The sequence below is a fragment of the Astatotilapia calliptera genome, chromosome 11 (assembly GCF_964374335.1).
Source record: "Astatotilapia calliptera chromosome 11, fAstCal68.1, whole genome shotgun sequence".
Taxonomy (NCBI): domain Eukaryota; kingdom Metazoa; phylum Chordata; class Actinopteri; order Cichliformes; family Cichlidae; genus Astatotilapia; species Astatotilapia calliptera.
The window spans coordinates 19,244,682-19,272,636 of NC_137432.1; the positions used below are offsets into that span (position 1 = coordinate 19,244,682).

The 27,955-nt window shown below is 42.4% G+C and overlaps 1 protein-coding gene across 2 annotated transcripts; it reads left to right on the plus strand.

Moving 5' to 3' along the window:
• Nucleotides 1–27,765, plus strand: kmt2bb (lysine (K)-specific methyltransferase 2Bb). Of its 2 annotated transcripts, none has more exons than XM_026183363.2 (36): nucleotides 1–348; nucleotides 1,743–1,821; nucleotides 1,983–5,558; nucleotides 5,662–5,843; nucleotides 6,028–6,147; nucleotides 6,333–6,519; nucleotides 6,840–7,071; nucleotides 7,167–7,234; nucleotides 7,311–7,556; nucleotides 7,717–7,823; nucleotides 8,111–8,254; nucleotides 8,791–8,904; nucleotides 9,076–9,222; nucleotides 9,300–9,392; nucleotides 9,470–9,587; nucleotides 9,675–9,788; nucleotides 9,993–10,177; nucleotides 11,165–11,266; nucleotides 14,707–14,817; nucleotides 14,948–15,024; nucleotides 16,457–16,671; nucleotides 16,756–16,859; nucleotides 16,988–17,125; nucleotides 17,264–17,422; nucleotides 17,548–17,665; nucleotides 17,772–17,850; nucleotides 17,957–18,117; nucleotides 18,225–18,383; nucleotides 18,480–21,513; nucleotides 22,258–22,358; nucleotides 22,525–22,659; nucleotides 22,763–23,015; nucleotides 23,527–23,634; nucleotides 23,863–23,946; nucleotides 26,292–26,421; nucleotides 26,540–27,765. In XM_026183363.2, the coding sequence occupies exons 1-36, from the start codon at nucleotides 43–45 to the stop codon at nucleotides 26,813–26,815; spliced, it is 11,562 nt and encodes a 3,853-aa protein (XP_026039148.1). In that variant the 5' UTR covers nucleotides 1–42; the 3' UTR covers nucleotides 26,816–27,765. The 2 variants fall into 2 exon arrangements, with proteins under 2 accessions (XP_026039148.1, XP_026039147.1); XM_026183362.2 differs by having other exon boundaries at nucleotides 11–372.
• Nucleotides 27,766–27,955: the final 190 nt, after the last annotated feature.

Sequence of the window (27,955 nt, forward strand, 5' to 3'; positions counted from 1 at the left end):
TCCTCGAGCTGCTAGCCGTCGGTGTGTGTTGTTGTTGAAGCAATGATGGCGGCAGCGGGATGCGGATCAGCAACCGCGGCTGCCGTAGGAGGCCAAGGTGGAACCGCTACGGCCAGAGGTCGTTTTCCCGGTCGGCCTTGGTCATCACGCAGTCGTTTGCGCTCTGAGAAGCGTTGGCAACTCGGGCGATCGGGCTTAGAAGCTGATGATGTGACTAACGGAGGGCCAAGGCCCGCAAACCTGGTTCTATCGTTAAACGAAGACCAGTCTCACTTGCGCTTGCTTGGAATACAGGAAAGCCACAAGATCCTTGGCCAGGCTGGATACAGCTCTAGTGGGAGTGAAGAGGTGAGGTCCCACACCCACCCAGGAGTTAGTATCTTTATTTCATCTTCTCACATTTTGTGTGATCGTTAATGCACCAGAAAGAGAGCAAGGCACAACAGTGTGACTGCTTAGTACCATGGAGAAATGTCAACATCCTTCAGGCTAGCGTTAACTTTAGCTTCAGCTTCAAGCTTGCTAAGCTAAAACTATGCTAAGTGTTAGCACAGTGGAGCTCTCCATTACATTTAATGAACAGTCGTAACACAAAATAAGCACTTCAGCAAAAGCAGCAAAGCTGTTCAAGTCACCGCAGCACTGTTGCTTAATTTGCTCCTAGAAATTTTAAACATTTAAAGGGTCATAGCATGCATAACTGCAAGAGTTTTAATTGTTAAAAAACACATTATGCGGGAACGCGAGTTTGTGATCAGGAGTCTCAGTTATTTCATGTATGGCCCACTCGTTATAGGGCCAGAGTAGCAGCTAGCTAGCTAATAGTGAACACAAAGAAGGGGAAGGATAGCGCCTTCGTACCCCGCACAGTGGCTAACTGCTAACACGCTGCATAGACTCGGGCAGAGTAGTTACTTTAAATAAAACCGCACATACGTCGGAGCTTATTTGTACCACATAGATAACTTTCACAAATTAGGTTGAATGCTTTATGGAGGGCTGGGTTTGCTAACCGCTAGCTAATGTCACCAAACACGTCAGGTTTAAATGGTGGTGCAGAAGTATGCCAAAGTCAAATGCAACCTTGTTGGAATCGAAAGCGTTCAAACTCACCTCATAAAGTTTAAGTAAAATGCCAGCTCGTAAGAGTGGCGCTGTTTTATGAGTTAAGATCCCAGTTGTGGGTATGGGGATGTACAGTACAAAGAGAATAGTAATTATAGCAAGATTTACCAGCAGTTTTTTTTTCGTAGCTGCTCATTTGACATTCATATTAAACCTGTTGTTAAATCGTGTTGCATTAGGTAGTAAACGGTCTATATTATGTAATAACATTATAGGAAGTTTTCCTACTCAGCCACATGTTTTTTTTTTCTTTTTTGTTGTTGCTGTTACTAATGCACAACGCATTTATGATATCTGTATAACAACCCATGATGAATGACAGTAGTTGGTTTCAACCTTTACTTAGAAAGAGCAAAACAGTCATGTACTATTGATGAGTTTCATTTTAAAAAGTCAGACTTGTTTGCTATATTGTTAGAAAAGCCCTTGTTCAGATATGCTATGATCCACATATATTGATTTGTTAATATGTTACGTGTTAAAAGCATGTGCATGCAAAGGATTTTTTTTTCTGCACTCGGACCTAAAACTTTAGTTATTGTTTATCCTGATGGTTTAACAGTTTCCAGCAAAGTGCAAAGTGGCTTCAAGTGTTAATTGCGGTTTTATTTTTCAAGGGGGATGATTTCAAAGGATTTGAAGCTGAGACAAAAGGTTCCAAGGGACCCATATTGTCTCAACAAAATTCTTCCAAAGGTAAAGACCAAGCTGTTATTTAATCTCATGAAATATTTGGTGTTATTTGTAAATAACCCACAAGTTAGGAAATGAATTAAGCACGAAATGCAATATAATATATTTTTTCTATATAGTTTTGTCAGATGATTTTGTGTTCATTTAATACCTTTGTTTTGCAGGTGATGCTGCCAACACAAAATCGAAACGTCAAAGTGAGAAGCTACCGCTTAAAACGCCAGCAGTGAAGGCAGCTGCACCACCTGACCCGATAAAAGATGTAAAGTCTTCGGAGCAAATGCACGACGTGTCCCTCGAAGCAAAACCAGCAAAAGATTGCAAGAAAGGTTCGAAAGGAAAAAGCACCCTGGATCGACAGCCCGCCAAGAGCAGAGCTTCATCAGCAGCACCGAGGATTACTATAAAGTTGGTGGCCAAAAAGAAAATCAAAACTGTAAAGGAGCCTCAGAAAAAATCTGCAAAGAAGTTGAAGATGAAAGGAGATCAGGATGAGCCTAAAACCAAGGACATTGAGGGTGACCAGATTTTAAGTGCTCATGTCAAATTAAAAGCTGAACCACAAGAGGATGAGCATGGCACAGAAGATAAAGGAGGGGGGACGGTACCTGTGAGAAGGCGTGGGAGATCTGCTTTAAAAACAACAGAGCCTGTATGCCAGACTAGCGCCAAAGTTGTGGTTAGTGACCAAAAATCAAAGGAGAAAGAATCTGTTGATCAACCTGATTCTGTAAAAGAGAGCGGGACTGTAGAGCCAAAATCACATGCAAAGAAATTAAAGCATAAGGAAACTGCTGCTGGCCAGGGTCCTGAAGTTAATCAACTAGTGACTCGTAGGAGCAATAGAGTCACAAACCCACTCTCTAAAAGAGCCACGGTGAGTGCACCTGCAGCGGAAAGTTTGAGTACAAGTGATGCTGTTGTAGCAGCGTCCAAGTCAGAAGCTTCGCGGACAGCAGAGGCCAAACCATTAGCGGGAAGTAACAGACGAAGGCAAAGCAGGAGGCTGAATAAAAACGATACAGTGCCAGAAAACCAAGGTCTGTCATTGTCAGAGACTGATAACTCAGCTGTGCAACCCAGTGACAGTTTGCCTTTGAAAAATGAGGACACGAGGGTCCCAAGCTTAAAGTTAATAAAGATCAGAAACCCTAAATACAATGCGCAGTCCGCGGGGAAGAATACGTCTCGAAAGAAAAAACGAAGAAAATTTATCTGGACTTTGACGTTAGTAAAGGGAGGAAGTCAGACGCCATGCGCTGAAAACACTTTCACAGTAACACCTAATGCTGTAAGTGAGGTTGATCAGCCCGCTCTTTGTGATACCAGTGTCAGTGAAAATTTAAAGGGAATTGATGATGAATCCAAACTTGATGACACAGTTCCACAGGAGAGTGAAAACACTGAGAAAAATGAGAGTAATCAGAAAGATTCCCAAAACAACGCCGAGGAGCCGTTGGAGGAAAAGACCTCTTTACAAGTTGAAGTTGCAGTGGAACACACGGCTGAAGCATCTCCACAAGAAATCACTAAAACGGACTGTGGGAAAGTTGTCCCCCCTCTTCAAATTAAAAAGGTCTCCTCTCCTGGCAAACATAAAAGTTCAAAGCCTTCTTTTTTAATTCAGCAGGTCAGCCCTGTGGCTGAAAAGATGTTGGAAAGAGAGGAGAAAGAGGATGTTTTAATAGATCAGAATGAAACTAATGAGGATAAATCAGCATGTCTGGATGTTGATGTCACACCAACAAGAAGGCTTAGGAGGAGAACATCAAGCCTTGATTCGTCACCAACAAAGTCTGTCAGTCAGAAGCCGGTGAACACTCCAAAACGAAAGCTTAGAGCAAGTGTACAGGATGAAGATGCCCCACAGGTTCATGTTGAAGATTCTTCTCAGGTTTCAACTGAAGATTCCAGTTCACAAGTTCTTCCCGAAAACCCTTGTCTTGATTTGACTGAGGAGCCATCGCAAACGACCTTTGTAAACTCCTCTGAAATTGTTGACAAGGATACCTCAAATATTGCTGAAGACCCCTCACAGTTGCCAGGTGACGCTTCCCCACCAAAGGTGGAGAATGAGGTAGAACCACAGATTAATGAGGCCGAACCACAGTTTAGTGAGGCCAAACCATTGCCTGTGCCTTCCAAGCCTAGAAGATGTAGGAATAACAAACTAGGGAAAAAGAAGTCTCTTCCCAGGAAGAAGGCTGTCGTTTCCACTGAAACTGCTGTCAACACAGAGCCTGTTACAGTTGACACTACTAACACGGAGCCTGTTCAAGAGGAAGACACTCAGCCTTTAGTAACAGAGGTAAGCCAGCCGGAAACAAAAGATTGCCCTCCGCCAGAGACCAAACAGGACCCTGTGTCAGTGGAGGAAGAGCAGATACAGCTATCAGTAAAGGAAGAAATGGACATTCAGTCAATTGAAAGTCAGCAATCTTTGTCACTGGAATGTCAAACGAGTGATCTAAATGCATCAATGGCATCTCAGAAAAAAGGAAAAAAGAAACGTAAAAACTTGATTGGTCAGCGCCAGAAACACAGACACAGGAGCAAAGATGGAAAATTTGCCCCACTCAAATTACCTGAAAGTGAACAAACTGAAGAGGGAGATGGTGACAGTTCTACCCCACTGGCAGCTAACGCACCATCCCCAAGCTTCAAACTTATTGGGGTACATAAAAAGTACAAAAAGAAGCAGTCAAGTCTTCAGTTTATTGGCTCTAAGAGACCAAAACCTAAAGTCATTTCCAAGCTGATAGATACAGGACTTGACAAAGATAGTTTGAAGCAGGAGGAAACAGACACATTAGTTGATGGGGGGCAGGCAGATGTTGCAGAGGCTCAGCGCAGTAAGTCAAAGTTCATAAAAAACATTAAGCACTTCATAATGCCTGTGGTAAGTGCCAGATCCTCTCGGGTGATCAAGACCCCGCAGAGGTTTATGGATGATGCAGGAATGTCTGTACTGCCTCGGAGAAACTCCCCAAAAAAGGGTTTACAACTGGGCTTGCAAATACGTCCAGGAAAGAGGCGAGATGATGGGGCAGACAGAGCAATATCTCCAATCCTGCCTATTGACGAGGAGGACATATTGAGTGAAGCTCAACTGGATGTCGATCTGTTTTCACCTCAGGACCTCGATGAAAGTATTGATCTCGCCGATAGCCTGTTTTCTGAGAGAAAAAGTGTCAAAAATGATAAGAACAGGTCTCTTCTAAAGAACTCAAGTTTTAAGTGTCATCTTCCAGAAAAGGCAGGCAAGGAAGTGAATACACTGGACAAAACTCCAGAAAACAAAGGCGAGGATCTGTTTTCACTGACACCAGTTGATAAGCCTACAGAACTATCTACTGACCTCCTTGATGTTCAGAAAAAGAAAAGCTGCCCTAAGTTCACTAAGCAAACGACTCACCTCAAGATATATCAGAGGCTGAAGAAGCCACAACTGGGACTTAAAAGCAAAAACCCAACAGAGCCCGATGGTGCGAGCAAACCACTCCAGCCTCCTGTTGATTTAGCAGAAGGACTTGATGATGAAGCCATGAGCATTAGTCTTAGGCAACGGGATACAAGCTTAGAGAAAGACAAGTCCAAGCTTAAGATCGAAGACCTAGATACGCCTGGAGTAGTGAGAAAAGTTTCTGTCTGTGTTAGGACTACTAACCCAAAGTCACTCACATTGCAACATGGCCAAGTGGAAGATATAGCTGCAAAAGACACTGCCCAGCCTCACTCAGGTAACACCATACTAATGTTAAGCAACTTTCGATTCATCACTTACACAATCGTGCAAACAAGACTATACCATAGACCTGAAAATGGCTTGTATTGCTTCCACAGGAGAGTTGCAGTCAGTACAGAACTCAGGCAGATGTGGGGGCATTTCTCTTGGGTCTGTGGAGAAGGGAGTACCACAAAGAGCACGACTCACTGGTGCAAATAAAAGAATGTTCAATCTCCTCAGGAAAGCCAAGGTTCAGCTTATTAAAATTGACCAGCAGAAACAGCTTAAGTCGTCTGGGGTAAGGTCACCGTCACCACAAGCGTGTTTTCAATTCATTGTATACATTGACTGTTTGTTAGTAGCTTAACCTGGCTTAATAACATGTCATAGAGGAAGAACACATCATATAAACACAGTTGTTTTGAGTGATACATTATGGATCAGTGTTTTTTTTTTTTTATCTTTTCAAATTAACCTTGCAGCTGTTATCTGGCCCGGTTGGAGCCAGGTCTCAAGATATGACCTCTAAAAGACAAAGGAGGAAGCAGAGGGTGCAGCTTCATTCTGACGTTCCAGTCAAGACAGAACCGCCTCAAGTACAAGTAAGAAATCAATAGGCTCGAGGGGAGCGAGCATTGATCTCACTAAAAATCTTGTTTCTGTCTGTGGTTGTACCAAGCGGATAAAAAAAAACCCTTTTGTTGAGCTGAAATTGAACAATAATATAAACAGGGAAGCTCATCCCGTGTAAACTAAAGCCTCATGACACTTTTATTTCCTTCCTCAGCCGCAAGTCATCTCCCCACTGTGCCAGGAGTTCCGTAGAGCAGGAGGTCCACGTATCAAGCACGTGTGCCGTGCTGCATCCGTGGTCCTCGGGCAGCCACGTGCCATGGTACCAGATGATATTCCCAGACTTAGTGCCTTGCCACTGCATGAAAGATCTGGCATTTCCCCATCAGCGGTCACTAAAGGTAGATATGACCAATGACATTACACTGCTTGTCTGAACAGTTCCTATAAACAAATTTGTTTCCTAACTCAAACATAAGTAACGCTATCTAACTTCCAGCAATCAGTTGTACAACTGATTAGTTTTTATTTGATATTCACTGTAACCAGACTTTCCTTGATCATTTATATATTTAGTGCCTCATCATTGCATCTTTACTATTTTTATCTATACCGCTGCTGTTTGATGTAGCTGAGAATGCATTTGGGAAAGAGAACAAGAGCTGCTGTTCAGATAATCGTGCATTATTTTCCCATTCTTATTGCATTTTTGTTCTTGCAGATGTTGGTTCTCCATCTGAATCTGACAGTCCTGGGCTGTCAGATCCAAAGGTCACCAAGGTCAAGAAACCATCAAATTTTGTAAAGCGGAAAGGACTTGGACCGTTTGGGTACCGATCTAGAAGGTGTGGCGTATGCAAAGGCTGCAACCACGAAGATGATTGTGGCAAGTGCATTAACTGCCTGGACAAACCCAAGTTTGGTGGTCCCAATACCAAGCGGCAGTGTTGTGTGTAAGTTATGTTTGGTAGTTTTTGTGGCACATAGGACAATGTGGTGAATTCTGATTTATTCTAAAAATTTGTATTTATTTTATTTTAATTACAAGGTATAAGAGATGTGACCAAATTGAGGAGAGGAAAGCACGCAGATTAAGTGGGAGAACGGCACCTAAAGGTAATTTTTCCCCTTCTGTGCACACTTCATGTTGTAGTAGTTCTTACATATCAGTGTCACCACTGTTTTCTTTTAGGTTCCTCTAAGCGAAGGCGATCCTCTCTCAGTGGGGGTCATTCAAGTAACGACGAAGGGAATGACTCACCGTCTGGTCTCCAGAGTGACGGCCACAGTCCATCATTGAGAAAGCAGCCGAAGCGTGTTGTTAAACCCCGTGTCTATTTTGACCTGGTGGATTACGACTCAGATCTAGATGATAAAGCTCTCTCGAGCTCTGCCTCACCAGCAAGGAGAAGAGGTGTCGGACCCCGTTTCAGTCAAGGTAAATTAATACTCAGCGACTGCTTGACACAGTCTAGTTGCTTGTTTTGTTTTTTAAGAATAGCAAGTAGCTGTGTAGTCATTTAAGTTTGGATATTGTGTACTATTATGATTACAAAGCCTGTAATAAAGTAAATTGTTTTTTCCATGATGTTCTCAAGACTTTGTGTCGCTGGAAGGATTCTTGGGAGACATATCAGATGATGAGGTCAGGCATCGAAAGTCCAGTTCTCACCGTGTGCCGTCAGCTCGACGTAAACCTGAGAAGGTGGGTAATTCTGGATTTAATTGGTGCTTAAACTGTACTTAACTTATATAATGGAAATTTGTGGCAATTGTATAGAAGTATATTGATGTTTGGCCAACAAGGACAAAAAAATGTCCAGCTCTGGCACGCTGTGCTTAACATCACACTCGTTACTGTTACTGATCAAACAAACCAGACGTTTCTGCACAAACTGTCTCAGGATTTTCTTACATTCCCTTTCTTTTGCTAATTTAATGCAGTGAATTTTAGCAATTAGCAGTTTAATTAACTATTATGCATGTCTGTAGGTTGCGGTGGTCTCTCAGGGTCTCCAGTCTCAGGGTCCTTTGGAGCAGACTCCTCCCAGTGTCCTGGCTGCATTGGCCCATGGATTTGAGCAGCGAACTGTCGAATCTTCTAAACCTACTCACAAAATCAGGGTTGATTTTAAGGTAGGGTTTTTTTGTTTGTTTTGTCTTTGTTTCATATATTCCTAAATTCCAGAGTTGTATTCCCTGTCGGAAAGTAATAACTAGAGTTATGTATTTGGAGACATACTTGGTTTCTTATTTGCCTTCCTCAAATATTATTTACTCCACAGAAGATGTACACACAGCTAACACCTGTAATAATTTAAAATGCATTTCATGTTTTCACGTTAGTATAATGTTTTGCCCAGCAGGGGTCGGTGTTAATCTAAGTTCCCACATGTGCAGCGTTCCATACATCATTCATTAGAGTTTTGTTCCTTCTGATCTGTCGAATTATTTTTTTAATCTATGAATGAAAGTTTTACATGTGTGAAAATGCAAATTACAACTTGCATTAAATTTAATACACAAAGTTAATCCACAGTTCAATCAACAACATAGTGTAAATATCTATATGGGCATTGATTAATGGAAAGAGTAGGGTAATGGTAACTACTGTGAAAATCTTTAATTTTTTTTAATTTATTTATCTTTTTCAATTTTTGTCTCATTTTCAGGAGGACTGTGCTTTGGAGAATGTCTGGAATATGAGTGGATTAAGTATACTGACCTCTGCGCCTCCCATGCCACCCTATGTCTGCTTCCTTTGTGCCAGTAAAGGGCAACATGAGGTAACTGATAATTTCTACTCAATTTTAATTTAAATATTCAGTCTCCTGCTTACCACCTTGTATTTTCAACAAGTTTAGATAAACATTAAACACTACATGATTCAGATATCAAAGTGTCCTTTTTTGTTATTTACATGTTCTTTTTTTTTTCCTCTGACCCTCATTTTACAGATGCTGTATTGCCAAGTGTGCTGTGAACCTTTCCACAAATTTTGCCTTGAGCCAGCGGAGCGCCCCTCAGAGGAGAACAAAGAAAACTGGTGCTGCAGACGCTGCAAGTTTTGCCATGTGTGCGGAAGGAAAAACAGGCTCTCAAAGGTTAAAACATTTTATTTGTCTTGTTTAGCTTTCTTATTGGTATGTACTTAATCTGTTTGCTTCCATGTCTTCCTCAGCCTTTATTAGAGTGTGAACGATGCCAGAACTGCTATCATGCCTCCTGTTTGGGACCAAACTACCCAAAACAAAACAAGAAGAGGAAAGCCTGGGTAGGTTACTCAAAAAAACACAATTTTAGGGATATTTACTACAACCTGCCGATTTCTCATAGTAATATTTTGTGCAGGTGTGTATGACATGCACTAGGTGCAAAAGTTGTGGCGTCACACCAGGGAAGAGTTGGGACACTGAGTGGAACCATGACAAAGGACTATGTCCAGATTGTTCAAAACTCTTTGACCAGGGTGAGGCGACAGTTTAACCTTAACAATAAGTTTATCATTTGGTGAATTTTCAGCTTCTTTAACTTGTCTGAATGTCTCTTTTTTTAGGTAACTACTGTCCAATCTGCTTCAAGTGTTATGAGGACAATGACTATGATAGTCAAATGATGCAGTGTGGCACCTGCAACCATTGGGTTCATGCCAAGTGTGAGGATCTAACAGGTGATTTTTATTATTGACTCTGTAAACATTGATGGTATACAGTTTTGAAGCTTCTTAATACTGGAACAGCATTATCAAACTTAAATGTTATCTGCTACTGTCAGCTGAGCATGAATATTTTTCTTAGATTGCATTTGTGAATTTTGATTATGAGTGGATTTCTCTGCCTCCATCCAAAATATCTCTCCTGTAAAATAATTTCAGATGAGCTGTATGAGATCCTGTCCAGCCTGCCAGAGAGTGTAGTGTATTCATGTCGACCATGTAGTGTGACCCAACCCAGTGCCTGGAGAGAGCTTCTCTACATTGAGCTCAGGGCTGGGGTGGAGAAGGTGCTAGCATGCTTGCTTTCATCCACCCTCACCCAGCACCTTGTTACCTGCTCACAGGTAGGAGACTTTGCTTCTGTTTTTATTAGTGATGCAATGATTGACTTGCCAGGGACTGGAATCGGATGATTTTCGGTGTTCTCAACACCAACCGGTGACCAGCCTGATATATGTGCCGTTATGAGCTGGTCCATTTCATGCATGCACAACATGCACAAGTACTCATGCACCCACTCACAGCCATATGTTAACATGTTGTGAGTAAAGTTTGGTAAAGTAACCTGCAAGGGAAAGCACTACGAAAACTTTTGCCGAAAACTTAATCAGATGCTTAACTCAAACTTATCCAGCTGAACATGGACATTTTTACAGAAGCTAACAAAAGAAAAGTGGTAAAGATAACTAAAGCTTAAAGAAGCCTTGGCATGAGCAAAAGATCAAAGCAGTTACAGGAAAACTTATGGAGACAAGTGAAAAAGAAAAAAGAATCAATGTCCTGTTATCTGTTGAAGTTCTACACATACTGGAAAATGATGCAAGTCCCTGACTCGTTTTTGTTTGTTTTTTTGTTATATGAATCTGCTGCACTTGCTTTTGTTTGCTAAAGGTAAGGTGAAATATGTCAGTTAAAGGTGGGTGCACAGAAACACGTTTTCATGTATGTGTTCCTCTTTACAGCAGTAGAGCACTTTATTTTCAGTTGTTAAAGTGAGAGAAGTTCCTGTAACTTACTGCATATTGGGATAAATTGTGAAGTTTAATAAGTTGGTTTTTTTTTATTATGAACATAAAATACATGATTCTTGTTTGTATATGCTGTCAATTGTAGTTCTTAGAAAAAAAATCATAACCAGGAAAAATCGATATAGGCTGGTCACACATTGCAGTCGGTTCATCTCTAATTTTTATGACTCAAATGTTGGTTTTTATGCTACATATCATTGAATATAGCTAACAAAATATTTCCGTTTACTGTATTATTATTATTTTATTTTAGTAAACCACTCAAATTGCATGATGTTTAATTTTCTTCGACTTCTGTTGTAGTGTGAAAGATCGGTCGACCCTGACAGTGGCATAGAAGGAAAGCCAGCCTGTGACCTCCGAGCTGTAGGAAAGAAGTTTGACAAAGGCCTTTATACTACACTGGTGAGTACACGGCCCCTTATTTAATGTCACATAATCAGCTCAAGTAGATTAACTGGTATAAAACATTGTGCTTCCATTTAAACATTAGGTCTGTACCATCATAGTAAAAATGATGATCATGATCGTTCAGTTTTTATTGCAAATTGTAAACCGAACATTGCTTTCACATTTTCATATATGTACGAAAATATAAGTGAAAGTTAAATCGGTCTTCCTTATTCTCCTTATGTTTTTCACTCCTTTCTTTATACCTGTATGATGTATGCAAATAAAACAGTGCAAGTTTTGCCACTTTTGATAAAGAATTGCTCGAGCTCGACCTGTGTTTGTCTAATATGTTGACCATTTTCATGAAGCCTTCGTTGACGGACGTGGGTTACTGACCTGGTAGCCTGGCTGCCCCTGGGTGGGTCTGGGACGGGCGTGGGGTTCTGGGGGTGCTCCATCTCTGGGCTGGGCCCCTGGCTGGGCCTTGGGGGCTTGGGTCCTGGTTGGTGTGTTGCCGGGGTTGTGGGTGTATGGGGGCCCAGCCCTGGCGCAGGGTGCCGCCAGTGCATCGAGCCACCTGGGGGGCTCTTCAACTGTTCGGGGAGGCTGTTACATCTTGCAGGGGGTCTCCTCTCTTCAGGAACTCACTCTGCAGGAGAGGTGGAGGAAGATCTCAGCCTGGGTGTCTATTGTCTTGTGTAATCTGGAAGATGAGTGGATGATGGGGTGGGTGCCGGTTTCTCTGTGGTGGGGTCGGGTGGGCTGTCCCGGTCTCTTTGGGGCCAGGCGGCGCTGCCGAACTGGGCCCCGGTCCTAATGGGCCTGGGCCCCCTTTCCCTGGCAGGTTGCAGAGTATGGGGGTGCCTACTGGGGTCAGCGGGGGAGCTGGCCCCAGGGAGGGGTCATTTGCCCCTCCCTTCTTTGCCTCCCCATCTCCAGCTGCCTCCCTCTTCCCGCTCCACCACAATCACCCAAACGTGCAGGGCCTTGCTACCCCCATCCCCCGTCCCCTTCTGGCTGCCTCTGCCTCAATTTTATCTCACAACTTAGACATTCACATTACTCACACCCATTACACATACATATAGGATCTTGGGGGTGGGCACGATACACGGAATCCAAATTACCATCAGGGTGTGCACCTCACCCCTGGCGTCGTTGCCCACCTCTCAATTTTGAATACACGTAGACATTGAGGGCTAGCAGGAGGGGCTATGTGCTTACCTGCTGCTCTCTGGCAGGTAGCTCCATGCCCTCCTGGGTTTTAAATGCACCTTAGAACACACATGCATCAACACTACATTATGAGCAGGCGGAGGGAGGTTCGGAGTCTTCACACACGCCCGTTCTCTGCAGCCTGCTGGAGCGGGGGGGGGGCCAGGAGGAGGAGTTGGCCGTCCGACTGGGGTCTGGAATGTGGGGCCTCCCTGCTGCTGCCGAGTCGGGGCGGTCTGCTTCTCTCCACCGCAGGGAAAAGGGTAACACCTGGGTCTGGGTGCAGTTTCCCCCTCCAGGGGCAAGGGTACCTAGACCTGGGGTATAGAGTACGCTTGGGAAGTGTGATCGTGTGTACAGTGTCTCTTTGTGTCTGTCTCCACGTTGGGTGAGTGTTGAGTAATTGCATGCGAGAGCATGAGGGTGGGAATGGATGTTTGTATCTGTGTGTGCCTGTTTGTCTGTGTCTATATGTCAGGTTGGGTATCAGACGCCACCTCTCTGGGGACATCTCAGGCCCTCCAAGGTATGGAGGCTTATCTCCCCCTACCACCACTTTCCCTGCCAGTGGCAGACGCCCTCAGACATCGGTGCGTTGGTGGGTCTTTGTGTCCGGGGATGGGCGTCCAGGTACACACCGGCTCACTCCTTGGTGGCTGCTTGTCGGGGTCTGGAGCCTGGGGCTCGCTCGGGCCCCTTCAGGGGTGGGGTGCCCTCGGCCTCTCGGCCTGGGGCTCGGTCACTCTGGCACAGCTGGCTGAGCTCACGGGCACGTCACTGCAACCCCCCCTGGCTTCTGCTCCGCAGGGCTCTCCTCAGCTCTTTCTGGGACAGTGGCGCGGCTGCCCCTCTGTTGGTCTTCCTTGGTCTCTTGTGTTTTGAGGGCCTCTGGATGTCTGGAGTTTTGATCTCATGCCCTGCTTCATGCCCTTGAGGACGGGGCTGTGGCTCCCCCACACCCTCTAGCAGATCATTACATGAAGGAACCTTTTAATACAAGCGCGTTCATGCTGACAGTTGTACACACGGGTGCTCACACACACACAAACGACACACGCTGTGCGCTGTCGATCTTGCGTGCTGCACAATAATGTTTAATATTTAGTATTTACTGTTATATTCCCATATATCATCGTGATGTTGTTTATTATGTTGCTCTTTTTTTTTCTTCTGCTTGTTTTCTTTTTTCTTTCTCAACATGTGATCCAGGTGATTGATATATGTATTTTTTTTCTGCTTATTTTGTTGGTTTTTGTTTTTTGCCCTTTATCCCCGTCCCTCTTCCCCGCTGTTTTTCTTTCCCTCTTTCTTTCTCCCCTTTCTTTACCCCAGTCAAATCTGTCCCGTATTTAGCAAGTAAAAATAAAATAAAATAAACAATAAAAGGTGAATCAAATAGACCATTACGGCAAGGCTGGGATGGTCAATTTGGTAAAGTAAATCTGTTGGGCATCTTTCTTCGCCTTTAGACAATAATTCTGATGGCAAAAGAGCCAAACGGGACAGGCAAAAAAAAAAAAAAAGAAACGCTTCATTTGCTTTTGCATTTTAATTAGCAAAACATGCATTTTAAATATTGCTCAATTTAATTGTGTAATGCCAAAATTGTCGTCTAGATTCAAATTCAATGAATGTACAGCCCTATTATGTGATATAGAATGGTACAGTGGTCCCTCACTATAACGCAGTTCACCTTTCGGTCTCGCTGTTTGGCAGTTTTTTTTGTGCAATTTTGCATGCTTTTTTTTTTGTGTTTGTTTGTTTTTTACAGCGCATTGTGTTCTGCGTTCTGATTGGCTGTAGACTATTGTCAATCAATATCGTGCCGTGTGTCATCCTGTAATGTCGATGAAACGTTTTGCACCATCAAAGGAAACCGCAGGTGCCTTTGGTTTTATTCTGTAATACTGGACTTTTTTTTCTACAAAGGATTGAACTTTGAGGGTGTTTAAACAAGAGAGATAAGTGTAAAATGTTCAAGCCTGTCAGAGAAAAGTGTATAAAGTGTGTAGTCACGGCATTTAAAGCCATAAAACATCTATAATAATTGTAAAACATAAAGTTGACTACTTTGTGGATTTCACATATCGGTTATGGTTATTTTTAGAACGTAACTACCGCGATAAACGAGGGACTACTGTAGTTACATTCTTTTGTTGGAAATGCAGCTGCCCTATCAGCACAAGATTGAACATCTCAAGGACACCAAAATATTTTTTCTTTCTTTTTTTTAATAGAAAATGTTCCATGAGGATGTGGTCCAGGTGGTGCGAAAGAGGCTAGAGCAAGAAGAAGATCTTCCAGAGGAGCGGAGACCTACTGCCTTGGCACGATCCTACTACTTAAAGGTGCTGTATGGCTGAAAACACAAAGTCTCCTGAAGTTATGCATGATTGGCTTTAAGCATGATTTATCTTTTTGTTTGTTTGTTTTCAGTTTTATAACATTTATGATTATTGAGTGATTTTTCTCTTTTAGCTGCTCGAGGAGGTATTTAATTGGTTCAACAGCCAAGACCCAAAGGTGTGGGACCCTTGTACCAAAGACTTGCCAGTGTGAGTATTACATTTTTAACATTTTATAAGTTTAAGAAATACTCCATTAAAGTTATGTACCTAGATAGTGTTGAAGTACACCGATTTCACTGATTATTTTAATGGTAGTGATCAGGCGGAGACTCTTACTTCCAAAATCAGACATCTTTTTATTTGCGCTTTACAATAAAATACAGATGCATCCGGAGACCTAGCCTACTTCCGCTACGTCTAGCGAGGTCTGGCTCACAACTGGAAATCAACACAATCTTATGGGTTCGGTGTCCCGCCCATTGTACCGTCCCCTTCAGCTGTCCTGCCTCCGGTCTTCCCCACCTCAGCACTACAAACAAAATCCTAAATTTACACGTAGCTCTCTAATCTTCGCTACCTACAGTGAAAATATAAAAACACGAGTCCATAATCACATTTCCCTCAAGCACCCCTTTTCACAATAGATACAACAGAAATGAGCACATCTGTGTAAAGCATCACTATAACTAACTATAAAATTAGCTAAAGTCATGTCTCCTTACAGTAAAATACAAAACAAAAAACAAACAGTTTAGATTTACTATATTAGAAGTACAGACTTCACTGTTGATTAGATATTATTAATCCCTCGGATGGGTTCCTCTGGGAAATTCAGTTTCCGGTAGCACTGCACCAACAGAAGTTGCAGAATATGAGCAGAAATATACCATATATACACATATATAAATATAGAGGCCTATATAAATACAGAGTATATAATAGGGATAAATAGGAATAGGAATACCAGGGAATTGCACATTTCAACTATTGTGAATAGGAATGTAGGAATATCCTACAACCACTGAGGGTTTTTTTTTTACCAAAACTGAAATCTTTGATTTTTTTTTTTAATCAATATGTCCACCTTTCTTTGATGGCATACTTTGTCAGCATCTTCACTGCTAGTGTTGCACAGCAGAAAGACAATCTGTCTTTGGTCAGAAAATATGTCTCTACTCGGGCGGTGCTCTTGGCTAGAGATGGTGCATTTTTCTTTCTTTCTTCATAAAATGATCCAAACGTCTTCTGTTAGATTCATGTCAAGTGATTGGATCATAGTCTTTCAGTTCTTTTACATGTATGTCCAACCCTGTGAAATGTCTGGTGTTCATTTAATAACTGTCTGGAAATCACAGCTCTGCTTAATTTTGTTTCAATGACAATAGGTTTTCTAACTTCATCGCTAGAGTATTTGCTTTAGTTTCTAATTTTGAGGCTTTATTATTAGTTTAAGCCTGCAGTTATTGAGATACAAGACATTATATAGAACTGTAAATATTTTAAGTGTTAAATATTTTTATCAAGTAGGTAAATTTATGTGGGTTTCTTCACTTCTGATGCATGCTGTATAATGAAAAGGGAAAGCACCATTCTGTTTTTGTGCTGCTTCAATTTTTGAACTTCTGAACTCTCTCTTCAGGGGGATGTTGTCCCAGGCTGTTCATCCTCCTACAACAGAGCATGTTTATGCTCAGTGGCAGGAGAGAGAGGATCTTTCATCTAGAACTCCACTGGGACTCCTGCAGGAAGACAATGGACAAAGCTTGGATATAAAGGAAGAAGAGGCTCTTTCTCCAATGTCTAGGGAATCTTCAAGCCTGAACCATTTTAAAAGCAGCAGACTCAAATTCAAAGGTGACGGATTTAGTTTATGAGAAAATGTTCTTTTTTTCTGTTTTTTCTCTTCCACTAAATATTTACTTTTGTGTGTTTACTTAGGAAAAAGAGGTCGGCTTTCAAAAGCTGATCTAGACACTGGATGGTCTAAAGATGATGAGAGACAGTGCTCTTTGTGTCAAAAATATGGAGACCTCAAATCGAATGTAAATAATTCCCAAAACATTAAAATTGAGTGGTTCACAGAAGAATGCAAACACAATTCACTTATTTTTGTAAATTCTCCATTCTCTTTGATTAATTTCATGTTGGATTGTGTTGTTTCCTTTCTCAGGAAGCAGGCAGGTTACTGTATTTGGGCCAGAATGAATGGGCTCATGTCAACTGCTGCCTGTGGTCTGCAGAAGTTTTTGAAGAGGACAATGGCTCTCTGCTGCATGTACACAGCGCTGTCACAAGGGGACGTTTGATGGTTAGTTGTTATCACCCTGATAAACTGAAAATTGCTTAAAATCTGTAGAGTTGAACCAGATCAGTCTTTTTATTGTAATTGCGTTAACCCAAACTTTATTCTTCACTCTTCACTGTCATTAACCCCAATCGTCTTCAGCGATGTGAACGTTGCAATCAGTCGGGTGCCACTGTGGGCTGCTGTCTGACATCTTGTCAAAGCAACTACCACTTCATGTGCGCCCGCTCCCGTCAGTGTGTCTTCCAGGATGATAAAAAGGTCTACTGCTATAAACACCGACATCTCATCAGTGGCAGGGTAAATTCTCCTCTCCCACCTCGCCTCTTTCAGGATTTAAACAAGTTTGAAGTACATTTTAAAAAAAAGAAAAAAGAATATTTTTATTTAAACCCTAATTTTAGTTATGTACCTTTGTTTTACAGATGATAACTGGTCAGGAATTTGAAGTAAACCGCAGAGTGTATGTTGATTTTGAGGGGATCAGTCTCCGCAGAAAGTTCTTGACTGGGTTGGAGCCAGACCTTATCAACGTGATGATCGGTAAGCTGTTTTGTTTTAGTTGGTTGCTTGTTTGGGCCCTTAAAGGTGTTCATTAGAATCTGCTTTTGTTAAACTCAGAATTGGTCTCCACATTGTTACGGCACAGGTTCCCTACAGATTGAAAATCTAGGTGTGCTGACAGAACTTTCAGCGAACAAAGGAAAATTGTTTCCTGTTGGTTTTCAGTGAGTTGTATATTCTGCTTTTAACATTAATTATACTTGATAACACTTGATTATATAAAGAAATTATATTTGCAACATTGAATGAATTTCCCTCTTCCATAATAAGGTGTTCTCGGTGGTATTGGAGTACGGTTAACCCATTGCGGCGGTGCAAATACACATGTACAGTCCGAGAGGTCCGGCCAATTGTCCCAGAGAAGCCAGTTGAGGAGATGCCGAACCAGGGAGATAATCACACCATTGCTCACAGCCCCCGTCCAATACCTGGTGTGTTGATTTGTTTGTTTGTTTTGGGGGTTTTCTTTACTTCTGAAAACTAGATTGCCTTAACAAGTGATTCGCTGTATTCATAAATCATTTCTATCACTCTTCAGTATCAAAAACTCAAGACACTTATATATCAGAGTGCCACCCCACAATGGAGGAAACCTCGATTCCAGGTATCCACCCAAAGTCAGATCACGGTGCAAGGCCAAAGATTCCCCAACCCAGGAGACCAGCTGGAGGAATGTCAAGACCTCTGCCTTCCCCAGGTATGATAGAAATTGTAACCTGTTCTTATTTAGAAACATAATAAATAAGCCATCACAGAATGTAAATATAACTGATTATTTCTGTTTTCCTCTTAGGAGTAGCCCAGCCCCACCACATACTGACCATTAGTGATCTAGAAGAGACTCGAGGAGTTCGTCGCCACGGCCCACACTCACAGACAACAGGTCTGCGCAGTCACAGGTCCCCCCCTCCTCTGGGTCCTGTAACTGGACCAGTCACTCTCCGCACTGGAAAAAATTCCCTCCCTACCTCCCCCTTGTTCCCACTTGGTGCAACAGACAGCCTGATAAATTCTACGTCATCCCGCCCAGTTGGAAGTAGAGGTTCTTCCTCTGTACGATCCTCTGGGAATACAGCCCACTGTAACTCGTTATTCTTTCCCCAGTCTCCCTGGCAGGAAGGTGCTGGAAATTTTCCCTCTCAAAGTCTACCCTTCTCTTCACCTGTACAACATTTACCCAGAAGTCGACTGTCGTTTGATCTAAGCCAGTCGGACTCAGTCGAGGTGCCACACAACTTCTTAGCTTCACCAGAGCCAGAGGATGTCTCTCCAGCAAATGGTACATCACCCCAGGAGGACTTGGACCAACAGAAAGATGAAGAAGAGTTTCCCTACAGTTCATTCCACAAGGACCCCAACTTGAGTCTGGGCCAAGAGATGCGGACAGAACTTGAAATTGAAGAAACCCTCTTAAATGAGGGGGTGGCAATGAATTGTGGGGAGCAAATAGTGGTGGAAGGTGATGATCAAGAGGAATTTTGGGGAGCAGCCCAAGAAGTACAGAAGAAGAAGACCCTTGTTGCCAGTTTGCCACGGTCTGCAGCCTCAGCCAGGGATGACCTGGGTAACACATCCTCAGATGAAGATATGGAGCACTATTTTGACTTCTCTCGCACAATAGTCAGCTGCCCGGGATCAAAAGATCACTCGAAGTCTCCATCCTCGCCTTCCTCTCGACCTATGGCTCAACTGGATGGGGTAGATGACGGCACAGAGAGTGATGCAAGTATAGCAACCAGTGATGATGCTCAAAAAGTTAACAGTCAAACTCAGATACAAGCCAAAAAACTAAATGATAAAAATCTTCCTGACTTTGAAACCACTAGCAGCACACAACCTTCCAAAGAATCATCTGATGATAAGCGAACAGATTCTTCTCCAGTCACGATTTCAGAAGCCACAAAAGATCCCGCTGATGGTTCAACCCAAGATGCACCTAAATCTTTTGATACCAGTCAAACCTCTGAAACCCCTTTAGTAAACCAAGAGCCCATGCTTTCTTCTCCAGTTGATAACATTCTGCCTAACCTAACTACAAATGTGCCTGAAATCCCATATTCAGAGGGGTTATTGCCAGGTTCCAGTTCAGGGTTGTCCTCTGAAACACCTCTTCTTCTTGAGAGATGTGACACTAACCCACAGTTCACCGAAATGCTTCCCGTGCTGCAAGACACACCACTTGAGACCCCCGAACCTTGTAAAGCCCTGAACTCATCACCTGACTGCAGCAGGTTTATATCACCAGCTGAGGGGGCTAGTGTGTTGATGAATGACTTATCATCTACTGCAACAGAGGCCCCAGTAGCAGGTTCTGCTGATAACAGTCAATGCTCTCTGTTGAGTCTTCTTCAGCCTTCCCCTTTAATGTCAACAGATGTACCAAACCCCTCTCAAGGACTAGTAGACCCTCTCCAGATGTATTCTTTGCCTACTTTCAGTCAGCCTCCCTTAACAAGTATTACATTGCAACCAGTGACCGCTGTACAAGAGTCAACAACTTTACCGTCCCTGGAACCTGCTAAACTGACAACTCTTAGTCCCATTGGAGATATGACACAGACACTACTAAATGTCGTGCCTCAGAATGATCCAAGCTTATCAGCTACTGTTTCTCTACCGGTGTATGCCACACAAACACAGCCACTAGGCTCTACAGCTGTCAGCATTGTTTCCTCCTCTGCAGCAATATCGCCTCTGTCTGGACTGTCAACACACTGTTCAGCTGCTCCCACACAGGTACAAACCACCTCAGCTCCGATGATCCTAAATGGTTACAGTTCTTCTGTCCAGAAGGAAGCTACAGCTGGCCATACAATCTCCATCAATTTCGCTACACCCAGGCCAACTATCGAACCTCAGCAACCAGTGGTACCCCAGGCATTACCGGGTCATGCCATTCTTACTGTGAAGGAGGTGGGAGGTCCAAATGTAGACCCTACACCACATGTACTACTGGTGAACCGCCTTGGGCAGATCTTTGTGAAAAACCCTGAAAGCAACACTTTCCAGCTGCCTACTCCCAATTCCCCATCCTACAACTGTGTCACTCAGATTGCTAGCCTTTTGCAGAGCAACGCACTGTCAGCCACACTAGCTGCAGCTGGTAATATGACTGCACCACCATCTGTGGCCAATGTGACGACAGTACCTCCTCCACTAGTCACGCCTGCAGTTCAGAATCCATCTGCTGTCACACAGCTGCTCACACACAAAAACAATGACACAATGGTAATGTCCAATGTGAAGAAATCAAGAAAAACTTCAAAAACACCAAAAGATGAAACTGCTCCAGATTCAAGAAAACCAAAGAAGAAGAAGGATTCCAGCGCGTCAAAGAAATCTAAGTCCTCCACGGCCTCAGGGCAGCCTGCTCTGCCATCTGAGAATCCTCCCATGAGTCCTGCTGAAAGTGCCCAAGCAATTATTAATCAAGCAATGGCGAGTAACTACACCCCCAAGTGGAGTGGGCTTCGAACAATGAGCCCTTCCTCACTAGTTTTGCCACCCGGCCTGTTAATTGAACCAGATCCTCCAGAGTCACCCCGCTCTCCATCACCACAACCTAAACCAGTTCCCCCACCCCGCCCTCGCACCCATGTCCGCATGAAAAGAGTGTCTTCACTTTCAGACCGCATCGTCACAAAGAAATCTAAGGTTGACTTCCTGCAACCAGAGCCCGTCATCGAGGATGAGGAGCGTCGCAAACCAGCTTTTCCAAGCATCTCCAGCAGGGCCTCAGGAGTCCGAATCAAGACCCCCACAGTGAAAGGAGTACTGAACTTGGACGAGTTAAAAGAGGAGCATCTAAGTGATTCTGATAGCTCAGGGTAAGTTTTTACCTATCTGAATTCATTTTTTTAGCTGCCCTGCTGGTTATTGTGTCAGTGATCATTTAGGCTGACAAAAGAAAGAAAAATTCACGTAGTCAAGCAATTGGTGGCTATTGGCTATTGGTGGTATATGTTTCCATTACTCAACGAATTGATGTCTTTTCGATTTTTAAATACAGTCCACTTCAAAGAAGTTGGAACGTTGTGTAAAATGTAAATAAAGCATTTCAGTGACTTTTAAATTATTTCAGTCCATTGCTTAACTGAAAAAAAGTACAAAGGAGTCATGAAATGTTCATTGTTTTACACAGGCTCATTCTGAATTCTTTGCCACCAGCATGTTTGAAATATCTGGGACAGCAGTGAGTTTATCACTGTGCCGCGTCACCTGTTCTTTGAAGTAGCGTTTGGAAACTGAGACCACATTGCTGTAGTTTTGAAAGTGAAATGTTTTCACAATCTTGCTTGATACCGTATTTCAGCAGCCCAAAGACAAAACCTACAAATCCTGTATACCTTATGCAGTATTTTATTCAGCTTTAAAGGGTGCCTTCGTAGATGTGCAATTTACCCACGCAGTTAGTACTAATGAGGCCTTGTACTATCTCAAATTATGGCTTTCATGGAGTTTGTGGATAATAGGTCTGATGATTGTTGCGTCAGAGAGCCTGAGAAACAAATATTTATGTATATGAAGTCATTTTTAAAAACAAAATAATTGTTTCCACTTGCTTTTCCCAGATCAGAGCCTTGGAGTTTCATGTCTGTGAGTGAACAAGGCAAACAGCAGGCCTGGGAACCAGTGGGACACAGCACACTGACTGACTGGAAGAAATATTCTGGTATTCTTGAGTTAAAACTGTGTAATTTCAAGAGTTTAAAAATACCAGCCACATTTAATATATCACTGATTAATGAATGGTACCTTTTCGCTTCTGCGTCCTTTAAGTGTGTTGAATTGTTTAAGAACAATGTGAAAAAGGAGCTCTACGGATTGTGTTTTGTTAGGCGCTGCTTCTGCCTCAGATGACGAACCACCTCCATCTGATGATGAGGGATGTCCAACGAATAGAGACCAGCCACACTTACGATTCGAGATAACCAGCGATGACGGCTTTAGTGTAGAGGCAGACACCATTGAAGGTAAGGCCAGTGTTACATTTTAAAAAATTAGCATCGTAATGTTCTCGTTTTTTATGCTCATTGCTTTGTGCTAATCCCATCTAATTGTCAACTCTTCCTTCAGTGGCTTGGAAAGCAGTCACAGATGGGGTGCAGGAGGCTCGAGCAATTGCAAGGTTGAGGCCACTGACGTTTCAGTGGCTCAGCGGTCCCCGTATGCTGGGTCTGGTCCATGACGCATTAGTGTTCTTGCTGGAGCAGCTTGAAGGAGCTCACCGTTGCCAGCGCCATAGTTTCCGTTTCTTCAAACAGTTCAGCCAGGAGGATGATCTGCCCGTCAACCCCAGTGGCTGTGCCCGTTCGGAGCTTTACCTTAGGTATGTTTGCCCTTTAGCCTTTTTTCCGTTAGTACCTGCTTGTGACTTGAGGCAGTACAACTCGGCTTGACTCATTTTCCATTACAGTTGAGCAGCACCAATGTGCGTGGGGTTGTTATAGCAACACGCCCGGCCCTCCTGTGGCGTCATTTGTATGCAACACAAACGCTACAACAAAGATGGACGTCAAGGCGATGCAATTCCTGCTGCTCAGCCTGTGGCACCATGGTGTTGTTTCTGTGCCATTTCCCTCATCGCCGGGTTTCAAAAATGGCGGTTTTGATTTTTGGAAGAAGAATCCAAACTCAGGGTACCAGTACTATCAATTAGGTGGGTGACAGTACCAGGTACTGGTACTGTCACTTCAATTGACAGTACTGGTACTGTCACCTCATGTAAAGCCACCCAGAGTAGGTACTAATGGAAAAGGGTTGTTGGATTCATCCTGGAGAGAGTGAGTCAGAAAGATATAACTCTTCTAGAACTAACAGCAGTTTATTTGCTCCAACAGGAAGTCTACATTTGATATGTTCAACTTCCTGGCTTCTCAGCACAGACAGCTTCCTGACATTGGGCCTTACGACGATGAGGAAGACGAGGTTCTTTTGAAGTCCACGAGGTCAGGCTTTAGTTTATATTTCCTGGATTGTAATGCCATGTTAGGACTTTCAAACCGCTTTTCTCTGAAATATGTTGTGCAGCTTCATATTGTAACTGCACACCACTTTTTTTTCAAAACTAAAATATACTTTTTCATAAATATATTGACTATTGTCATTTTTTTTAGTATGTTGCAAAACAGTGGTGTTGAAGTTTTGGGTCAATTAATTTCTGCTCCCTTTATCAGACGAGCCACCAGTTTGGAGTTGCCCATGGCCATGCGCTTCAGACATCTGAAAAAGACTTCCAAGGAGGCAGTAGGAGTGTACAGGCGAGTTACATTTGCAATTCATCATTGCTACATGAAATAGTAAAATGCATTGCTATACGATGCTTAAAATACTCAGTTGACAACATCATAGTTTTAAGGCTTTTAAAGTTCATAGCCTTGGCTGCAAAAGCCACAAATATTTAAAAAAAACCTCAGAATTGGTTTCACTTCTTAATCTTAATGCCAGCATGCCATTTAAGTTCCTGTTGCATGTAATGAACTCAGAGCTCTAACTGTGTCATCTTCCATCTCTTTAAAACCAACACAGGATATGACTTGTCTCTCTTTGGAATCTTTTATCATTTTCACACTTTGGTTTGATTCCAAAGAATTGCCTATTTATAAGATTAACAGAGAAAACCAAAGCATTCCCTGTCAAGAGCAGCGTGAGCAGGAGGATTCAAAACTGAAAAAAGCATCCTTCAGTGATGTTCAATGAATATTCAGCATTGAAGTCCAGTTTGTTTTATTTTGTTCCAGTATGGATGACTCTTTAAAACATTTTCTGTTCAGTTTACCTGTCTAAGTTTAATATGTATGACTATTTTTTACAGTGTAGTATAGAATTGTATCTGTGATCATGTTAATGGAAAAACAAGTTGGAGAAAACATTTTAGCCTTTAGCTCTACCAGAGGTTTCTGTATATTAAAAAGGAGTTTTTCTTTCCCCCTGTCACCAAGTGGGGTTTCCTCTCTATTATTGTAGGGTCTTTTCCTTACAATATAAAGCTCTTACCTGTGGTGATGAGAACCACATGACTTAAATGGCATTAGCTTTTATAAAACAAGGGTGATACATAGATAGTCATTTGAATGCAAGTAACAGCTCTTTGGCAGTAATGTGTCATTATTGCTAGCCAGACAACAGAGTCACACAAAACCATTATTCCACACAATGAATCATAGCTAGCATACATGCACAACAATTCTGCTTTTGCTAACAGCTGTTCAAACATCTGTTTCATGTTAATCCTAGTGAGGCTGAAGAAAAAGCAGCTGTTGGGAAATGAAACAGTGCCTTGGCCAGACATTACGGAGACAGCCTGTTCAACGAGAGCTTTTTTAAAAAACTACAAAAACATTCCCACTCTTTGTTTATACTTTGGCCGCATTTAACACGTTTTGCAAGTACTTCTGCAAGACATTGGCTGCACTGTGACCTCACTCAATTTCTAAGAAAGAAGGTCTTGTTAAACAGAAAACTTTTTTTTCACTGCACAATACAGCTTTGTCACTCTGTAATGTCACTGCTACCCAGGAAGCACAAAAGGAGAAGTGGTAGGGGTGGAGGCAATCCTGAGAAAAGTGTCAAAATCTAGTGACAAAGAGCATGTAGGGTAGAGCAGGGCGATATGACCAAAAATATTTATCACGATATACATTAGAAAATTTGCGATAACAATAACATATCCTCAGCATAACCATGTATAATATCCACAGAGGTTATACACACACAATACGGTAATATTATGTTAAAGCACAGTACGTATCACTCCACGAGGCTCCTGACTATGATAGCCGTAATGCTCCGACAATCCATCAAGCGGTGCGGATTCGTAGCTCAGCAAAGTCGTACTAAAACATTTGATAGATTTTCGAGCGCCGTGTAGCACATAAAATCGTTTCGAGGTCAGTAAACACAACCAGAATTCATACATAAGGCACACGGGGTTATAAGGGGCACTGTTGATTTTTAGAAAGATCAAAGGATTGATTTTAAGTGTACCGTATTTTCCAAAAATATGGGATTTTTTTGGGAATCAAACGAAGTGTGGAAATGATAAGATTCCAAAGAGAGACAAGTCATATCCTGTGTTGGTTTTAAAGAGACACACGATGAAACAATTAGATGTCTGAGTTCATCACATGCAACAGGAACTTGCCTCCGGTGCATCCACTGGAGTTTGAATTTGTGTGAATGTTAGATAGAAAGTACTTAAGTAGACAAAGCATAGAGAAAAGTGCTTGTAAGAATGTATGTGAATTGGTGAATGAGGCACATAATGTGCTTTGAGTGCTTGAGTAGCAAAAGCTATATAAGAGCTGGTCCATTTACCATTTATATTAAAATAAGACCAAAAAAAACCCCAATAAAATGAAAAAACATCAAAGTGGCTGAATTTGGGTATATATTTTGGGTATAGCCCTAGCTCCTGTATTTACCATGTTAGTGCTTGTGTGCCAACATTCATGCAAAGGTAAAAGATTGTAAACTAAAAAAGGGGACACATTAAAGTTTGGCCTGTATCAGCAATATAATATACAAATGTGTTATTGTATAGATTTTTTTAAATATCTTCCTATTGCTTTACAATCAGTTTTCATCTTGATAACACTTCCTGTAGGTCTGCTATCCACGGCCGTGGTCTTTTCTGCAAGAGGAACATTGAAGCAGGAGAGATGGTTATCGAATACGCGGGCATCGTCATTCGCTCTGTGCTCACTGATAAAAGGGAGAAGTACTATGATGGGAAGGTTTGTGCATCTTCATCATTGTCATTCTAGTTTTGGTCAGGTATTTCATAGCAACTGGCGGTTCATGCTGAGAGATTTCATGAAAAACACCAACAGGTTTCATTTCTGCTCCCTGCAGGGTATCGGTTGTTACATGTTCCGTATCGATGACTTCGACGTAGTGGATGCGACTATGCATGGCAACGCGGCGAGGTTTATCAACCACTCATGTGAACCTAACTGCTACTCTCGAGTGATCAACGTGGAAGGTCGGAAGCACATCGTCATCTTCGCTCTTAGGAAAATCTACAGGGGGGAGGAGCTCACCTACGACTACAAGTTCCCCATCGAAGACGCCAGCAACAAACTCAACTGTAACTGTGGGGCCCGGAGATGTCGTCGTTTCCTCAACTAAGAAATCTCTTGGATACAAAAAGGGGGAGGATCCTGTTTACTAGTAAGCCTTAAATTGTGGTGACACTGGATTGGGGCTTGAGGAGGCTGCGGTCAGTCTGCCCAGCAGGGGGATTAAGCCACTATGAGACTGGCCAGAAACATGGCTAGTGAGAAGTGAGGACATTTTTTGTTTTTTTTTGTTTTTGGGGGGGGGGTTCAAGCGGAAGAGGATGAGAACCAGCACAAAAAACAAACTTTGCAGAGTTTCTTGCCTCACAGTGTACTAAAAGGTATGGCTCCCCGAATAATGTAATTGCAGCTGTAATTAAATCAGAGGAAGTAGTTTTGGGTGCTCGTGACAACTGGAGATTTCAAAGTGTGGAGAGTTTCTGGATTTGAGCAGATAACCTCAGATCAAGCCTTATCTGTCACATTACATTACAGCTCCATCCCTGTAGTTGTGAAGTCAGTTCTCAAGCCATACATCACCCAGACCTTTATTTGTACGATTCAGTACTTCTTATGTTAACGCTTTCCCTTTTCTTTTCCTTTTTCTGTCTTTTTTGTGAATAACAGAAAATCAAAACAAAAACATGGTGCTAAGCTTTTTAAAAGCTTTGTCTTTAGTTGGACTAAGATGTCTTGCGAATCAGGAATTGTTTAGCTCTTTCTTTACCCTGCTGAGATCTTAAATTTATGCACTCTTATAAGTCCTCCTGTTGTTATCTGTAAAATCTCACATTCAAAACCTGCTATTCGTCACCCACTTTCTTCCTGTCATGAGTGTAAAATTAGTGTCTGGTTTCAGAGCAGAAAAACAGTGTCATAGAAACGTCCTCTTGGTATTTTTTTTTTCTTTCTTTCTTTGGTTGTTTTTTTTTTTCATGTAAAGTGTATGTAGCAAAACACTACCCAAGCCAAAACTGAAGATTTCCTTCCTTTTTCTTTCTTTCTTTCTTTTTTTAAAAATATATATATTTTAATACTCTCATGGCAGATGCTCATCGTTACCTATTGCAATAAGACTTTGCTGCCCTGCAGTTGCACATAATTACCCATCAAACATCCAAATTATCTTCATCTTCGTGAAATCTTCTGCAGTTTCTCTTGATCAGGGAGGGCACTGGTGTAAGGCATTGCTACTGAGCATGTACATTGA